Source organism: Electrona antarctica (assembly GCF_951216825.1).
Source record: "Electrona antarctica genome assembly, chromosome: 6".
Taxonomy (NCBI): Eukaryota; Metazoa; Chordata; class Actinopteri; order Myctophiformes; family Myctophidae; genus Electrona; species Electrona antarctica.
Window position 1 is genome coordinate 22,299,973 of NC_136811.1, and position 17,360 is coordinate 22,317,332.

Here is a 17,360-nt window from a genome sequence, read left to right on the forward strand (position 1 = left end):
GTCATCATCACACTTTCGATTTCACTTGTTTACGTGTATTCTTTTTGTGTGAGTTCTCTCTCCTGATTGGATAAAATTGGTGTCCTAAACCATTTTATGTTTACTAAGAGCTAGAGAGAGTAACTTACGACAGCTCCGTTCACTTCATGAGGCCAGTCCAATGGCGGCTCTTCTACAGTACATAGACTTCTATTGATCTTATGCACACTTCTGCCATCTTGTCAGCAATGGTAAGTAGGTGCAATTTCCCATTGACAGCCCATTCATCCAAACAGAAAAGTCCTATCTGATTGTATTAAATATGTCAAACTCATGTCAAACTCTCACCATCAACATTGCAGCTGTCGAAAAGCTTGAATTATCACTCAGTTGTTCATGAGATGATGTAAAATGATAAGAGCACCCCTCAATTCACACGGGTGTGATTTTTCTATTTAAACCAATTGGATTTTACTGCATTTGACATTTTGGTAAACTATTGGTACTTTTAATTGAATTTCTTTCAGCCTACTGGTTTTAACCTGGCTTATTTCACTGCTGAACTACGGTATGCCAATACTACTGACCTCTACTCATTAATTGCTCAAATTGTCCCTCCTTGTTGAAACACAATCTGCTGACCTAGAAGAGGTTAGACTAGCTGCTAGCATAACTACTTGACAATTTAGGCATTTAGCAGACGCTCTTAGCCTCTTAATCCAGAGCGATTTACATTAAGCAAGAACAAAAAGCATGGGAATACATGACACCTGCTGTTGCTGATGCTGCCCAGAGCAATGGTTCAGTTGGCCATGATATCTTGGCCATCTGTCCATTGCCTTGCATAGGATGGCCCCTGGGTGCAGACTTAGTGGTGGACGTCATTTCCTTGCTTTCTAGTTTCTACTCAGCTCACTCAGGAGCCATGGTCGGCTGGTCGCACGTGTGGATGGCATTTATTACAGCCTACGGAAACAGGATTTAATCTATCCAATATATTGCAGTCCACCCCCTTGGCTCATAGATACGTCATAGACCAGACATGTTCGATGTCCATGGGCCAAGGCCATTCACAGCAAAAGGGCAGATTTTATATGTCCCGCAGGTTCCTTCCTAAAATGCATTATTTATGACCCGCCACCAGAATAGTCATGTGAAATTCATACGTTGACATTTCTGAGTGTGTGTGAATGCTTTTTTGAGTAGAATGTTTCACACCTGGTTACATTTAGCTACGCCAGTTGCATTTAAGACAATTTATTGGGCTGTAAACATAATAGCAATGCAGTGAATGCATGTGATAAAAGGCTGAATTGTTTTTGTTTTATTCACAGCACCGATGAGTGACTTACATTTGGCACCAACAAAAGTCTATTGATATAGTATTGGTAGTATAAATATATATAACTACATAAATACAATTGTTTGTAAAACTGTGACTTTGATGGTCAAAAGGTACAGTATGACAGGAGATGCCGACTTACATGGAAGAATGCTATGATGGCTTATGATGAAGGTAAAGGTTTCAGGTTAGATAAGTGTCGAGGGGAAGGGTTGGGATGGGGTTATATAGTACTTTGTTAACTTCTCAGCCCATGTAGGGGTACTTCCATTCTGTGAGTGGGACGTAAGTCTGCTTGACTATCTGTGGCGATGTCCACCTCAAAATGTAGTGGGGACCTCCCGGTTTGTCATTGGTTCCTGAAGCTCTGGCACCACCAAATGGCTGCTGAGCGACAACAGAGCCAGTGCATTTGTCATTCACATAGTAGTTCCCTGCAGCATTTCTTAAGACCTTGGCTGCCTCATTAATCACATTCTGGTCCTGAGCAAACACAGCCCCTGTCAAGGCGTATGGGGAGGTGTTGTCTATCAGATGAAGCACCTCTTTGTAGTTTTTCTCGGGGTAAACATAGACTGACAGAACAGGCCCAAAGATTTCCTCGCACATGATGGCGTCCTGTGGGTCTTTGGTTTCAACGATGGTGGGCTCCACAAAGTAGCCTTTTTTATCATCACAGTTTCCCCCAGCGATGATGGTCAAGTTAGGGGAGGACTTTGCCCGATCAAGCCACTTCTTTATACGTGCAAAAGACTTATCATCAATCACGGCTGAGAAAAAACTGCTGAAGTCATCCACAGGATCTCCCACTTTGATCTGTTTGTGGATGGCCAGGAGCTGCTGTTTGATTTGGGGCCACTTGCTGTCGGGTACATACATCCTGGAGCAGGCCGAGCACTTCTGGCCTCCATACTCAAATGCCGAACGTATAGTCCCAGTCACCACACTCTGAATGTCCGCAGATGAGTGAACAAAGTGGAAGTTCTTCCCGCCGCACTCTCCTGCCACACGAGGGAAGTTCTTATAGATGTCCAGGTTCTGAGCCACCTGTTTCCAAAGACGTTTGAATGTTGAGACGCTGCCAGTGAAGTTGATGCCTGCCAAGTCCTCTGAGGAGGTGACAGTGTCTCCAAACACAGGTCCGTCAGCTGGGACAAACTGGATGATGTTGGGGGGAAGGCCACACTCCCGCAGGACCTTGTAGACAGCATAGCTAGCTGACATGGCTGTGTCGCTGGGCTTCCACAGTACAACATTACCCATGAGAGCAGGGGTGCCAGCCAGATTTCCACCAATAGCGGTGAAATTAAAAGGAGAAACAGCAGCTACAAAACCCTCCTGTCCACGATACAGAGCAGTGTTCGTGACCCCTGGAGTAACTAATGGCTGCTGGCCTTCCAGCTCAATGGCGTGTTTGGCGTTGAACCTGAAGAAGTCAATCAGCTCTGCAGCAGCATCAATCTCTGCCTGTACCACTGTTTTACCCTGTCCAATCATGGTCTTGGCTATGATCTCAGCTCTCCTAGACTTGCTGATGACATCAGCAGCCTTGAAGAGGATCTGGGCTCTGTCCCGGACTGGCGTCAGGTCCCACTCTCTCCGTGCTGCCACAGAGGCCAAGATGGCTTTGTTGAGCAATTCCTTGTCAGCATAGCAGAACTTGGCAACCTTATGTGAGTGATTGAAAGGACATAACTGGTATCTGATGTCTTTGGTCCACACATGTTCATCTCCAACAACACAGGGAATCTCCTCTGTTTTCCCTTTCAGGTCATCCAAGGCCTTCAGGAGTTCTGTTCTTTCTGGACTGCTATCCTTGAATTCCAGGATTGGTTCATTCTTTACCTCAGCTGCATAGGGAAAGGTCTTGAATCCTCTTCTCCAAGACCAGAGGAGCGGCCTCACTTGCAGCATGCTTTCACCGGAGAGAAGTTCAGGTCAATGGGGTGAGTAGCAATTAACACAAGAAATGTGGGTTAACCACCTATGATCCTGCATAGGTGGTAATGTGTGACATCACTTACTGTATGCCACAGATGTCCATATTTTGGAATTCTGCTGTAGTGTAGGTGTGACGGCACTTTTGATGTACGTCCTTTTGTGATGTAAACTAAGTCATTATGATGCAGATGACCATATTTGGACACCGCATTGATGGGGGAAGCAGGCGAAACATTTAACATTTAACTGTTTAACATTTAACAACCACCTTAACTGTACTCACAAAATAACTGTATTCTTCACTGATCTGTAGCTACCTCCAGAGGGCAGACTAAGGTCATGCATTGCAGTTTTGTAGGCCTACAATGAAAGTAAAAATTACACTTAGAAAGCAATAATGACATGTGTGAGAGAGAGAGAGAAAGCAGAACTGTGAGAGAACTGTGTGTGTGTGTGTGTGTGTGTGTGTGTGTGTGTGTGTGTGTGTGTGTGCGCGTGCGTGCGTGCGTGCGTGCATGCATGTGTGTGTGTGTGAGAGAGAGAGAGAAAGCAAGAGAGAACTGTGTGTGTGCGTGCGTGTGTGAGAGAGAGGGAAAGAGAGAGAGAGAGAAAGCAAGAGAACTGTGTGTGTGTGTGTGTGTGTGTGTGTGTGTGTGTGTGTGTGTGTGTGTGTGTGTGTGTGTGTGTGTGTGTGAGAGAGAGAGAGAAAGCGTGCGTGTGTGTGTGCACATGCACATGCACGTGCACAGTTGCACACGCAGGAGTGATTTGGTTAACCTACAACGTGACATAAATAACAGTAGAATAATATCCAAATATAGCACCTCATGCTACAGCAACAGGATGAAGGGCATAATGAACCTGAGGCTCAGCATTCAGAGCTCATCAGTGGAAAGTATTTATTTTTCTTTCCTTTTTGTTCTTTGTTTTTCTTCATGGTGTTTTCGTTCATTTCCTCCTCATCCTATTCCCATCCACCTCTTCCTCTTCTTCAATGGCAACATGTACTGTGCATTATTTTTCCAAAAACAAAGGTGTTCTTTATAATGCTGTGTTTCCCAAACATTGGCTCATTGACCATGCATGGTTAATTTTTCAAGAAGATTAAAACAGAAATAAAAAAAGAAATTCCAAAATACATTGATATTTTGTGTGTGTTTGTTTGTGTGCATGTGCCCACGCATGTGTGCGCGCACACACACACACACACACACACACACACACACACACACACACACACACACACACACACACACACACACACACACACACACACAGTTATGGCCCTGTGGGTCATAATGGGCCTCATGCGCCAACCGTTCTTAAGAAGTTCTTAAGAGGAAATTTGTTCTTAGACCCACTTAGGAAGTTTTTAAGAAGCTTTATAATGCTGTGTTTCCCAAACATTGGCTCATTGACCATGCATGGTTAATTTTTCAAGAAGATTAAAACAGAAATAAAAAAAGAAATTCCAAAATACATTGATATTTTGTGTGTGTTTGTTTGTGTGCATGTGCCCACGCATGTGTGCGCACACACACACACACACACACACACACACACACACACACACACACACACACACACACACACACACACACACACACACACACACACACACACACACACACACACACACACACACACAGTTATGGCCCTGTGGGTCATAATGGGCCTCATGCGCCAACCGTTCTTAAGAAGTTCTTAAGAGGAAATTTGTTCTTAGACCCACTTAGGAAGTTTTTAAGAAGCTTTTGGGATCCCTCAATCTTTTCTTAGCTGTGATTTGTTCGTAGGTAAGAACAGAATCTACGCACACTGTGGAGCACTCTTAGGGTGCATTTTTCGTTCTTAAGTGCAATCTGAAAACATAAAGGAAAAACAGCGCCATCTGCATGATGCTCAAAGTTTGGTCTGAGGACCTCAAGGGGTCCTTGAGGAAGTTCCAGGCAGTCCACAGCAAAATATGGAACATTTACCACTTTAATCCCATTTTATACTTTGTAAATAGCCAATCTACAAGCTCACAAACGCGTCCCATTACTGCCCATTTTGAGCTTGTAGATCGGCTATTTTCGAAACATTTTGATAAATCTTCAAAACATTTCCCTAGCAGAAAATATTTTCATATGGGGGTCTGCAGAATGCATGTCAATTTGGGGGTCCTTGACATGAAAATGTTTGAGAACCACTGGTTTAGAGTTCACAACCCAACCCAACGCACCATACCCACCACATAACCCCCACCCCATGCACCCACCATCATCCCCCCCCCCCCCCCCAAGTTGACTATTGTGAGATAAATAATGAAATACATTCATGATTATTGAAAATATTGAAATATTGAAATGTTCTGTTCACTTCAGTACCTCCACAGTATTATTGGAGTCTGGTGTTCCACCATATTTAGACTTTAGTTTAGGTATTCTTGACTTCACTCAACTTTATTTCTATGTGTGAGGTCCTGTGATTTCTGTGTGCTGCAATCACACACAGGTGTGACTGCAGGCAAGGCCATGGAGTCATGCAAAACCACACCCACCTGGGTGAACACAGGTAGGAAAGTGAATTCCCAATGCCTTATATGGGATTGGTGGGGCGGTTCCCTATGGTAATTAGGATGTTAATTAGGATATGTGGGGCGTCTACCCATAGACATAATACATAGACGCCCCTTCCGGCTCTGAGGCGTGTGTCAAAATTGAAGGCACTATTTTCCCGACATTCCTTGCGAAGAATAGCGGAAGCAAAGCGGAAGCTTGTCAAGCTTCCGCGTGCGTAACATAAGTCCCGGAAAAGACGCGCTGTGATTGGCCAGTAGTCACTTGAGTGACAGCGAGAGACATGGAGGAGTCGCCTTCAGCAAATGCCTTCAGCACTTCTAAATAATAAAGCTGCGGAGAACTGTTGCTTTGTGTTCACTCTTTAATGTTTTCTGTTAGTAATCTAATCCCCCTGGCTCTGATGTTGTATTGTTAATAACTTTGTTGTTTGTGTTTGTTTGTTTGTCTTGTTTTGTATTGTAATGTATACGGTCATGACTGTTATAAAGATTTGTTAAAAAAAAAAAGAAGCCTTCAGCACTGCACTTCCGCCTTCATTGGGATACACGTCGCTCCAATGAACTGCAGCGGCAAATGAGGCATCTATTTCTTAATATCTATGCGTCTACCTATGATCATTTGAATGAACTGGCACACCCCTTCAAGTTACGAGGATTTGGATTCATCATCATAAGAACATGCTTACGAACAATTCTGCCTACTTAAGAACATTTCATGAATCTGACTGGACTTCTCTTAGGAATTCACTTAGGAAGAAATGTAAGAGGAAAAGTTAGGAACTTATTGGCGCATGAGGCCCAATGTGTATATTCCTGTGTTGCTCTGTCTTTTTCCCTCAGTGTTTGTGTGAATGAGTGAGGAGTGACTGATAGAGGACCAGCTGGGGTGAATGTGGGATGAGTAGTGATTGAGTGAGTGGTTGCCAGCTTGTGTGAGTAGACTAGTGTATGAATGTGAGTGGCTAACTACCAGGTGGACCTTGCTGGTGATTGGCTCCTCTGACCAGGCTCACCTATAAAGCTGCCTGTTGTCAGTCCTTCTGATATCTTCCGTCTAGCCAAGTTCTAAGCACCAGCACTTTGTTCAGTTTTAAGCTTGTGATGTGATCTAGATGTATTCGGTATGTAGGGGTGGGTGACCCTTTTTGTCAACTTTGTATTTTGATTTCCATGGTTTGTTAGGAGTTGTGTTTTGGTTCCCACCCTGAGGTATTGCACCCTGAAAATGCATTTTATCTTGAATAAATCCTACAGCCATAGGATTTTAACCATGTGTGGCCTGAGAGGGAGTCAGTTTTAATATTACAACCCAGTCTAGGGCAACCTTGGGTCGCAACATTAAAACGGACTCCCTCCTACCCAGTTCCCAATTCAGTCAGGCCACACATGGTTAAAATCCTATGGCTGTAGCCTGTAGGATTTATTCAAGATAAAATGCATTTTCAGGGTACAATACCTCAGGGTGGGAACCACAACACAAAACACAACTCCTAACAAACAATGGAAATCAAAATACAAAGTTGACAAAAAGAGGTCACCCACCCCTACATACCGAATACATCTAGATCACATCACAAGCTAAAAACTGAACAAAGTGCTGGTGCTTAGAACTTGGCTAGAAGGAAGACATCAGAAGGACTGACAACAGGCAGCTTTATAGAGCGTCGCAGTCCCGCCCCCTACCATGGCCCAGGAAATGATTCTCCGTTCATTTTCCTCATAGACATTTCAGAAAGTATTTAAAGACGTTTACGCCGCGAACAAAGCCAACTCTTGTCGTGACAAATCATGACAACAAACAAAATTCTTCGGGCCAAACAAAGAATTAGAAAGTAGAAAAAAACGGCAGGTTACAACACTTTTTTTGTTGTTTTTCTTCTATGTAATTATTTGTTTGGTCCAAAATATTGTGTGTTGTCATGATTTGACACGACTCGAGTTGGCTTCGTACGACGCTTAAAAGGTCTTTAAATAAATACTTTTTGAAATGTCTATGGGAAAAATCCATTGTGATTCATTTCCTGGGCCAGGCGTCGTCATGAAAGGGGGCGGGACTGTGACGCTCTATAGAGACACACGGGGACTACAAATTTCACGCCCCCAAATGAGACAGCGTCCCCACTTCTGGTCCGTTGGCACGGATACTGCAGGCCAGCCCATAGAAGTCCATTGAAATTCAACTGTAGTTAGCCTACTTTTAAAATAATATGAAATGAACTGAAGACTATATTGATTTGAATAAAAATATGTTTCCAAATGTATGAAGTGTCTTTGTCAACATATATTGTTGTTTTCTAAATAGAGGATGTATTTCACATTTAATTTACCACTTGAATGAGTTTCCCATAATGTTAACGGAGCAGAGGGTCGCTTTTAAGGGACGTCACTGTCTTTACGAGGCTACGAGCGCCGACTTTGAAGAGTGGAATTCTCAATACATCCCGATCCCGACTGACTTTGTTATTCATGTCAACAAGTCAACTTGTTGTATAATTAACTTTGCTGAATAGTTGCATGGGAAAATAACCCAGCTAAATGGAGGAGTGACATCCTGACATTTTCAACTACCTAGTGAATTCTCCAGATGAGTATTAATAATAGACGTTGTTGTCTCCACCAGGCCGAAGGCATGGGGAGAGAGTATGTTTTGCACTCCGTCCGTGTGTGTGTGTGTCCGTCCTTCCGTCCGTCTGTTACCAGCTAATCTCCGGCACCGTTAACCCGGTCGATGCTAAACTTTGCACACACACTCCCTGGATGCCAACGATGAACCTCTGCCCCACATTTTCCAGAACGGCCTGTTATAGCACCACTATGTTTTACCTATAACTGCACCGATCTGCGTGAAACGTTGCATGCACACTCCCTAGAGGCCAAGGACAAACCTTTGACCTGCATTTTCCGCATCTGCCTTTTATAGCGCCACCAGGAAGCCGACTTTTGTAAAACACATTTTTGGATATTACTCCTCCAGATTCTGTCCAAAAATCTCACAAATCGTTACACAGTATCTCTATGGTCATGTGCGCAAGTCGGATCTGTCCGATATTTCATATTCCATCCTAATTGGCTATAATTGGCTTTCACAGTTTGCAAGATTGCCCCGTTTTGAACAAAAGCTTCAAATCATGAACGCAGCGTGCAATTTACGTGAAATCTTTCACACATTTTCTTACTAGGCTGAGGAATATATCCCACCCTTTTCACATTGGCCTGTTATAGCGCCACCAACCCAAAGGGACTTTTCCCCCAAAGGGACTTTTCCCCCAAAGGGACTTTTGGGACTTTTTTCCCAAAGGGACTTTTCCCCCCAAAGGGACTTTTCCCCCAAAGGGACTTTTGGGACATTTTTCCCAAAGGGACTTTTCCCCCAAAGGGACTTTTGGGACTTTTTCCCCAAAGGGACTTTTCCCCCAAAGAGACTTTTGGGACTTTTTCCCCAAAGGGACTTTTCCCCCAAAGGGACTTTTGGGACTTTTTCCCCCAAAGAGACTTTTCCCCAAAAGGGACTTTTCCCCCAAAGGGACTTTTGGGACTTTTTCCCCAAAGGGACATTTCCCCCAAAGGGACTTTTCCCCCAAAGGGACTTTTGGGACTTTTTCCCCAAAGGGACATTTCCCCCAAAGGGACTTTTCCCCCAAAGAGACTTTTGGGAATTTTTCCCCCAAAGGGACTTTTGGGACTTTTCCCCCCAAAGGGACTTTTCCCCCAAAGGGACTTTTGGGACTTTTCCCCCAAAGGGACTTTTCCCCCAAAGGGACTTTTGGGACTTTTCCCCCAAAGGGACTTTTCCCCCAAAGGGACTTTTCCCCCAAAGGGACTTTTGGGACTTTACCCCCAAAGGGACTTTTTCTCCAACGGGACTTTTGGGACTTTTCCCCAACGGGACTTTTTCCCCAACGGGACTTTTCCCCAACAGGACTTTTGGGACTTTTCTATTTGCACATGGTTGCTTTACTGATAACGAGCGCTTCCCTACAGCTGCAATGTTGGTGAGTTTGACGTTGTTGTCTCCACCAGGCCGAAGGCATGGGGAGAGAGTATGTTTTGCACTCCGTCCGTGTGTGTGTGTGTCCGTCCTTCCGTCCGTCTGTTACCAGCTAATCTCCGGCACCGTTAACCCGGTCGATGCCAAACTTTGCACACACACTCCCTGGATGCCAACGATGAACCTCTGCCCCACATTTTCCAGAACGGCCTGTTATAGCACCACTATGTTTTACCTATAACTGCACCGATCTGCGTGAAACGTTGCATGCACACTCCCTAGAGGCCAAGGACAAACCTTTGACCTGCATTTTCCGCATCTGCCTTTTATAGCGCCACCAGGAAGCCGACTTTTGTAAAACACATTTTTGGATATTACTCCTCCAGATTCTGTCCAAAAATCTCACAAATCGTTACACAGTATCTCTATGGTCATGTGCGCAAGTCGGATCTGTCCGATATTTCATATTCCATCCTAATTGGCTATAATTGGCTTTCACAGTTTGCAAGATTGCCCCGTTTTGAACAAAAGCTTCAAATCATGAACGCAGCGTGCAATTTACGTGAAATCTTTCACACATTTTCTTACTAGGCTGAGGAATATATCCCACCCTTTTCACATTGGCCTGTTATAGCGCCACCAACAGGTTGATTTTTGCAAAACACATTTTTGGAACAAAATGCCTCAAATCATCCAATTGCCATCAAAGGTATTGTATGAAGAAATGGCACCCTTTTCACATTGGCCTATTATAGCGCCACCAGGAGGCCACAACCTGACCTGCCCTGGTGGAGACCTGTGCCCCGAGGGGCACTTTTTCTACTTTAATATAATTAGATAGGACTTTTCTGTTTGGATGAATGGGCTGTCTATGGGAAGTAGCACCTAGGTAGCACCTTGCTGGCAAGATGGCTGCGGCCTGAATAAAGACAATCCTACTCAGCCTGAGCCTATAGTATATAGATCGAGTGGGTATACCATTGGTTAATCACTACAGCTGACTGATTGTGACGTTATACTGTACACGCCTACTTCCTATAACAGGTATCAGACCTGATGAATACCCACAGCGGTCGAAACGCTGTTTGTGGCTAAAAATAAAGTTTCTACTGGGAGCTACAGTGTGCAGACTTCCCTTCCTTTCCTCCTATGTATGTATTGTTGTTCCACACCGGTTTACTGTAAATTTGTTGGGATGTGCGTGCTTCCCATTGGTCTCTGCTCCTCTTCTTGCATCATCACATAGTTTGATGCCCAATTTACGATGCCCAGGGTACAAGTCATCTCCTCGACTTTGCTTGGACTAGTTCCATCTGTCTATTGAAGTCTAGTCCAGGAAGGTTTAAGAGCCGACATCTTCAGTGGAAATTAATAAAGCTGATCTGCTGAGTGTGGGAATGTTCACAGGTTTCTGTAACTAGGACAGGCTCCTTTTGTTTTGGATCATACAGTGTGTGCAATGCATGCATGTGTGAGGGTGGAGGGGGTGCATGGCCCTAAGCAACAGCATAGACTGCTTAGGCCATCAGACATCCCTGCATGTGATCAACATTTATAAGTGGCTATGACCAAAGTTTACATGCCCGAGGGTAGGCAACCCGGTCAACCGGAGACTAGTTTTCTTTGTCTTTGATTTCATATATTGCTGCTTCATTAGCCAAACAGCACAAATACAATGGCAAGCAGAGGAAAACAGAAGAGACTGTTTCAGGACTAATCATTGCTCATGTAGTGTTGTGACCAGCAGGATACAGTTTAGAAAAAACTGGGGGAAACTTGTGCAGCGTCAGTGATGGAGAAACACATTCTCTTCCTTCAATAATATCTGACGAGAGGCCCTTGAGGCACTTGTGGTAACCCCAATTGTTCCAGTGGAGTTTCATGCTTCCTGACAACAGAAGAAGTCTACAGTACCGTTGTTCCTCTTTAGTGACAGCGTGTGTAATAATATGCCAACGCATCCCTCAGCAACCTTAATCTGGTCGTTTTAACGCATCCTTCACCAACCTTAATCCGGTCGTTTTAACGCATCCCTCACCAACCTAACTAACGGTAGTAACGGGAGGTCGAATTAGGGCAGCCCCTGCATACAGGAGCTCTCAACCTTCCTTGGGGAACAGGGAAATGCAAATAAATATTACATTTGTGACCTTTATACCAATATTTCAAGTCATGCACATTTCTTCTACCGTATGGCACAATCCAATATGCCATGGTTGGGACTTGGCAGTATGCCAACAATAAAATGTAGTGTATAAAAGTCACAAAAATTGGTTCAAAAAGCAAAAGAAGAACAATGCCACAGAACATTGTTTATCTTAAAATAACATATCCGCCCCTCTTCCCTTTTTTGACTATTGATATACTCCACAAACATTGAGATGTATTAGATGTGTTCTCTTTCATTTGACATCATAATAATAAAGTTAAGTATGTACCATGGTCCTCATCCTATCCATGGCAGGTTGACAGGTTCATGCTCAGCTCCCTTCCGAGAAAATCACAAATTCTGTTTAATGTTTAATGTTATGACATTCCATATGTTGATCTTACCTCATCAACCCCTATACACTCAAGACATGCTCCTTATATGGCCAGTACAGAATTCATTCCATGTTGATCTGACCCCCCCATGCCAAAGTGCCAGAGTCTGCCGTCAACGCAGCTGTCTTACTGGTATTATGCTGGATAGCAATTACATAAAAAATAACAGTCAGTGTTCTGGTGTTGTGTTTAAAGTATTCTGTATGGCCTATGACCCTGTTGAGCTCTTGGAGGAGCAGCAGGCACCAGGAGTCAGCTAGACTGTACTCAATAATCTGAATCAGTAAGAATAACAAGGACCAGACCTGTTTGCTTGTTGGGTGTGAGTAAAACTGAGTTATTGTGTGATATTATATTCATTACATTCATGTTTAGCCCGATGTATGGTCAGTTTCAGTGTTTAACTGATATATTCTTTCTGTTGAATGTTATTCTTAAGTTGTTCACAGCCAATGATAATTTAATTTGATGTTTCATAATACAGTAGTTAAGGTGGTTACGATAAGTGTATGAGTGTTTCTCTCATGCCATATATCTTTCTTTATATCTCTGCTGTCAGAAGATTCATCAGGAAATGAAAAATATATTGTTTTCAGGAAATTAAGAAAACCTTATATTTTGAAAACAAAGCAATACTGCCTCATCAAAGTTGGTGTTGTGACTTTATATATTGTCAATTACTTGCATGGTAAAGTTAGTTGCTTTAGCAGACAGTTTGAGGTCCAATAGAGTTAAGACGTTTTGTCCAAAATGTGTTTTACTTCCATTATAGTACATAATATTTTCAAAACAACACACAGACATAAAGGGTGTTCAATAGCACTGATTTATGCAAACAAATCGAAAACCTCAAAAAGGGATTTATAGGAGGTTTCCTCCTGACAGCAACGGCATATGAAATGAATAAATCTGCTGACACTACTGTTTGGTCACCAACGATAGCACCAATTGGTAATGACCACAAAACATTTTCTGGTGAGAGAGAGTGTGAGAGAATGCCTGCATCTCTGAATAAATCCTCAGTTAATTTACTCTCCTTTGGTTCTATCCACCTACTATTCTTTCCCCCTCTTCTTTATCTCTGGGAATTAGGTGATGTAGATGCGGTGGAAATCGCTGGCTCCGAAGGCGCAGTTGCACATGGGGCACTTCCTCTGCCGGGTGCCGTAGCGTGTCTTCAGACACTCGTAGCAAAACACATGGAAACACTTGGTGAGAACCGTGTCCTTGTCTCGCATGTTGCAGCACGGACATTGCAGCTTAGCCTTGTACTGGTTGATGTCTTCCTGCAGGATCTCAGAGTCTGGGCAAAACTCCACCTTCTGTTTCTCCAGCTTCCGTCTCAGCCGGGACAAAACCTCCTGCGCTCGCTTGAGGTTTCCACTCCCCCTTTCTTGGGCAGTGCGTTTCTCAGCTACAGAGACCTGGATCTCCTTGAGCTTGGTCTGGGTGTGTTCCAGTTGCACCTTCAGTTCCTCTGCCATCTGAGCAGCTTCCACAGTCTTTCTCTTGCTGGATTCCACTGCTTGAGTCCGAACCCCCAGCTCTTTTTCCAGAGCAGCCAGCGAGCTCTGGAGGATGCCCCTTTTCTCCTCTAGCTTCTGTACAACCAGCAGCTGTGCATCCCTCTGGGTCTTGAAGGTCATGACCTGCTCGGCTAGCTCCTCCTTCTCCAATCTCAGCTGCTTGTATGTCTGGTTGGACTTATTGAGTTCGCTCATCGGCTGAAAGTTGACGTCGTCTTTTTCCCTGAGCTGCAACATTAGACAGCTGTTCTGCTCCTGCATGTCTTCAAATGCCTGGCACGTCACATCCAGCTCACTCATCAAGGACTCCTGCTGCTTTTTAGTGGCAGTGAGATTCTTCTGGAGGTGGTCGATGGTCTCTTCTGCCACCTTGATCTTCCCCGGTGTGTCTTTTTTGGCCAGCTTCTTGCTCTCCATACTTTCTCGCTCCTCCATCTCTTGCACACGCACCCTCAGTTCATCCAGCTCAGCTTTGGACTTAAATTCGGCTGCCATCAGCTGGACTTTGTCCGTCTTGCCTTTGGGACCAGACTTGTACATGTCCAACAACGGCTTCATCTCCTTCTGGGATTCCTGGGTTTTCTTGAGCTCATCTCCCAGCATCTTCAACATGTCTGAATCCTTCAGCTCCTCGCTGTGCTTCCTCTCTCTCTCACACTCACACTCTTGTTCCCTCTTGGCCTCCCGCTCTCTCTCATGGGCATGCTGCCTGTCCAGCTCCTTTCTCCTTTCCTCTTCATCCTCCTTCTCCTCAAACTCCTCTTTCTTCACGTTAGTGCTATCGCTCATCATCTCCAGGATGAGGACGGTGGCAGTGTTTCCGCTCTGGTACCCTAGCTTGTTAATCTCCATCTGTGTTGCTTGCAGCTTCCTCTTGTAGTGCTGCACATTGCCCTTCAGGTGCATGTTGTAGTTTTGCAGAATGCTGATGAGGTGTCTCACCTCTCTTCTGGTGGGCGCTGCTTGTTCTTTAGCTGCTAGATCCAGCTCAAACTCGATGTACAGCATCTCGTACTCTTTGCGCACCTGGGCCAGCATTTCCTCCAGCTGGATGACCTCAGTCCCCAGCTTCTTCTGAAAGGATAGCTTGTCACTCTTCATTTGTTTGATCTGTCGGAGGTGGGAATTCCTGGCTGAGAGCAGCAGGGCCTGGGCCTTGTCCAGCTGTGTCTTCACCTCCACAGACTCATCGAACAGCAGGGAGAACTGGGACCGGAGACACTTGAACTCTGGGCTCTCCTTCAACACCTCGTCAGGAATGTTAATCAGGTCCATCTCCAGTTTCTCCCTCTCCCTCACAGCCTCTAGGAGCTCCAGTTGTAGCTTTTCTAGCTCCGCCATGCAGCTGTTAGCCAACTTCTGGTTGTGCTCCAACTCAGCATTCAGACTCTGAAACGTCTGAATAGTGAGAGTGATCTTCTGGCCACCAGGTAGGCCTCCTGAGCTGTCTAAACTGTTGTATGCAGTGTTCAACTGCTCTAGGGCCTCAGCCAGATGCTCGTTGAGCTTTTGCTCCCTTTCGTGGAGCTTCTCCATGTCCCACTGCAGGTGCTCTACAGTCGTCTCCATCTCAGACACCCTGGTTTCTGAGCTGGTAACCTTATCCACCAGCTCGGTGTACTCCATAGACCGTTTGTGGTGTCGTCCCTGCAGGAAGCAGGTGAGGTCCTGCAGCCGGACATTTTCCTCTGTCAGTGTGCGGTTCAGACTGATGATGTCAGATCGGCTGTCACCCTCACACACTGCTTCCTGAACATGGTTGCAGAGCTCAGAAATGCAGTTGTGGAGCCTGTCGAAGGCACACACCAAGCAGGCGGTTGCCTTTTTGCTGAACTGCATGCGGTCCTGCAGCTGCAGACTGAGCTCATCCTCACTGCTGTGGTCCAGTGTGGCTAGGTAGGCCTTGGCATTCTCACTAAGGGGAGGACGAGGCAGAGCATCGGTTGTGCGTTCCCACCCCAGCTCTGTGTGCGTCTCCACCAAGACATCAGGAGGAGCAGGGGGCTGACGCCCCCAAGTCTCCTGCTGATTTTCCTCCTGTTGATCCACTGGTGATGGTGGAATCATTCCCACCTCCATCGAGACAGGGTCTAAGGGAGGGCCCAGGGGAGGGTCAGGAGCAGGTGCTGCTGGAGGTTCCGGCTTGAGGCGTTGGCTCAGTACACGAACGTTCTCTTCCAACTGAGACCAGTATCGGTTGACAGTCAGCAGTATGGTGTCATCAGTGGCTTGTCTTTTCTCAAGCTTCTCAATCTTTCCTCGCAGCTCGTCCTCCATCGCCTGACGCTGCTCCAAGCGCTCATACAGCTTCTTGTTCTGGAAGTGAATCACCTTCATGTCCATTTCCTCTGTGGAGGACACTGGCCCTATGCGAAAGGGTTCAATGAGGGTGGTTGTTGCCTTTCCTTTTTTTCTCTTCTTCTCAGGTGGGCAAAGGGGACTGTCTCCTCCTGGGGGTCGCTTCCCCCTGCCAGAATCTGTCATGTTGACTTATTCACCCGTAGCATCAAAGACTGACCCTATAGGTGCAACATCTAGCTGCTAACCGGCTATATTCCTCACATCCCAAAGTGCTTTTAAATGATGATTAAATCAACGTCTGATCTATTTGTCTCTTCATTGGCGAGTGGAGTTGACTCGCTGTCAGTCTAACATCAGTGTCATCATCTAATCTAAATAGAATAGAATCTAATTCTTGGCTATTAGCAAAGGGGTGTATTGTCAACTGTTACATCAATGGTTAACCCATATTGCCAATCAGAGTATTTGGAGGTCATTCTGATGTCATGGACTTCCATATTTGGGCACTTTCCCAACACGAGCGTTGATGACATGAGCGTTCTGCAGCTGTGTGAAGTGAGGGGCGATACATGATGTCATTCCGGCCAATCACAATTTGCATCTTCACCTTCGTCTTAAATGTTTGTGTTTACACAAACTCAAAGCTGGCCATTCATTGTCAATGGCATGCAATCGCAATGTTTGTATTAACCCAATGTTTGTTTACACAAACCCTCAAAGCTGGACATAGGAGGGGCTAGCGCCCCTCAGAAATGGAGAGATTCAAAGTGAGTGGTCCTATAAGGGGACACCTGTAAACACAAACATTTGGGATCATAAGCAGACATCAACTGCCAAATGTCAAATGCTGAGGAATGGACCTCAACAGTTGATCAGAAAAGCACCATCTCTGTCTATAACCAGCCAGAAAGGGGAGACACACAGATGAACCAAGATTGTACACTCGCTTGTTTTCAATAATCCCACACTCTGCTCCTCTAGTGATTTGTTTAAATATAATATTATTTTTGATTGTACAATCTATGGTTCAAGAGTAGGCTAAACCTAGTAGGCAACCTCCTCATAGGTTTATGAGGAGGCAGATTGAAAACTATTGGGGTGGATGTTCTTCCTACATACAAAGTTTAGGGCTAATCTGGCCGGTGGTGCCGGAGATGAGCTGGTTACAGACATACA

General features: G+C 45.0%; 2 protein-coding genes across 2 annotated transcripts; both read right to left on the reverse strand.

Moving 5' to 3' along the window:
• Positions 1–1,567: 1,567 nt before the first annotated feature.
• Positions 1,568–3,235, reverse strand: LOC306924814 (delta-1-pyrroline-5-carboxylate dehydrogenase, mitochondrial-like; the record flags this gene model as incomplete). The annotated part of the gene is made up of 1 exon (XM_079503464.1): positions 1,568–3,235. One exon carries the CDS (start codon positions 3,233–3,235, stop codon positions 1,568–1,570), a length of 1,668 nt encoding a protein of 555 aa, XP_079359590.1.
• A 10,210-nt stretch (positions 3,236–13,445) lies between these two features.
• LOC306925002 (E3 ubiquitin-protein ligase BRE1B-like) lies at positions 13,446–16,367 on the reverse strand (the record flags this gene model as incomplete). Its single annotated transcript, XM_079503682.1, has 1 exon — positions 13,446–16,367. One exon carries the CDS (start codon positions 16,365–16,367, stop codon positions 13,446–13,448), a length of 2,922 nt encoding a protein of 973 aa, XP_079359808.1.
• Positions 16,368–17,360: the final 993 nt, after the last annotated feature.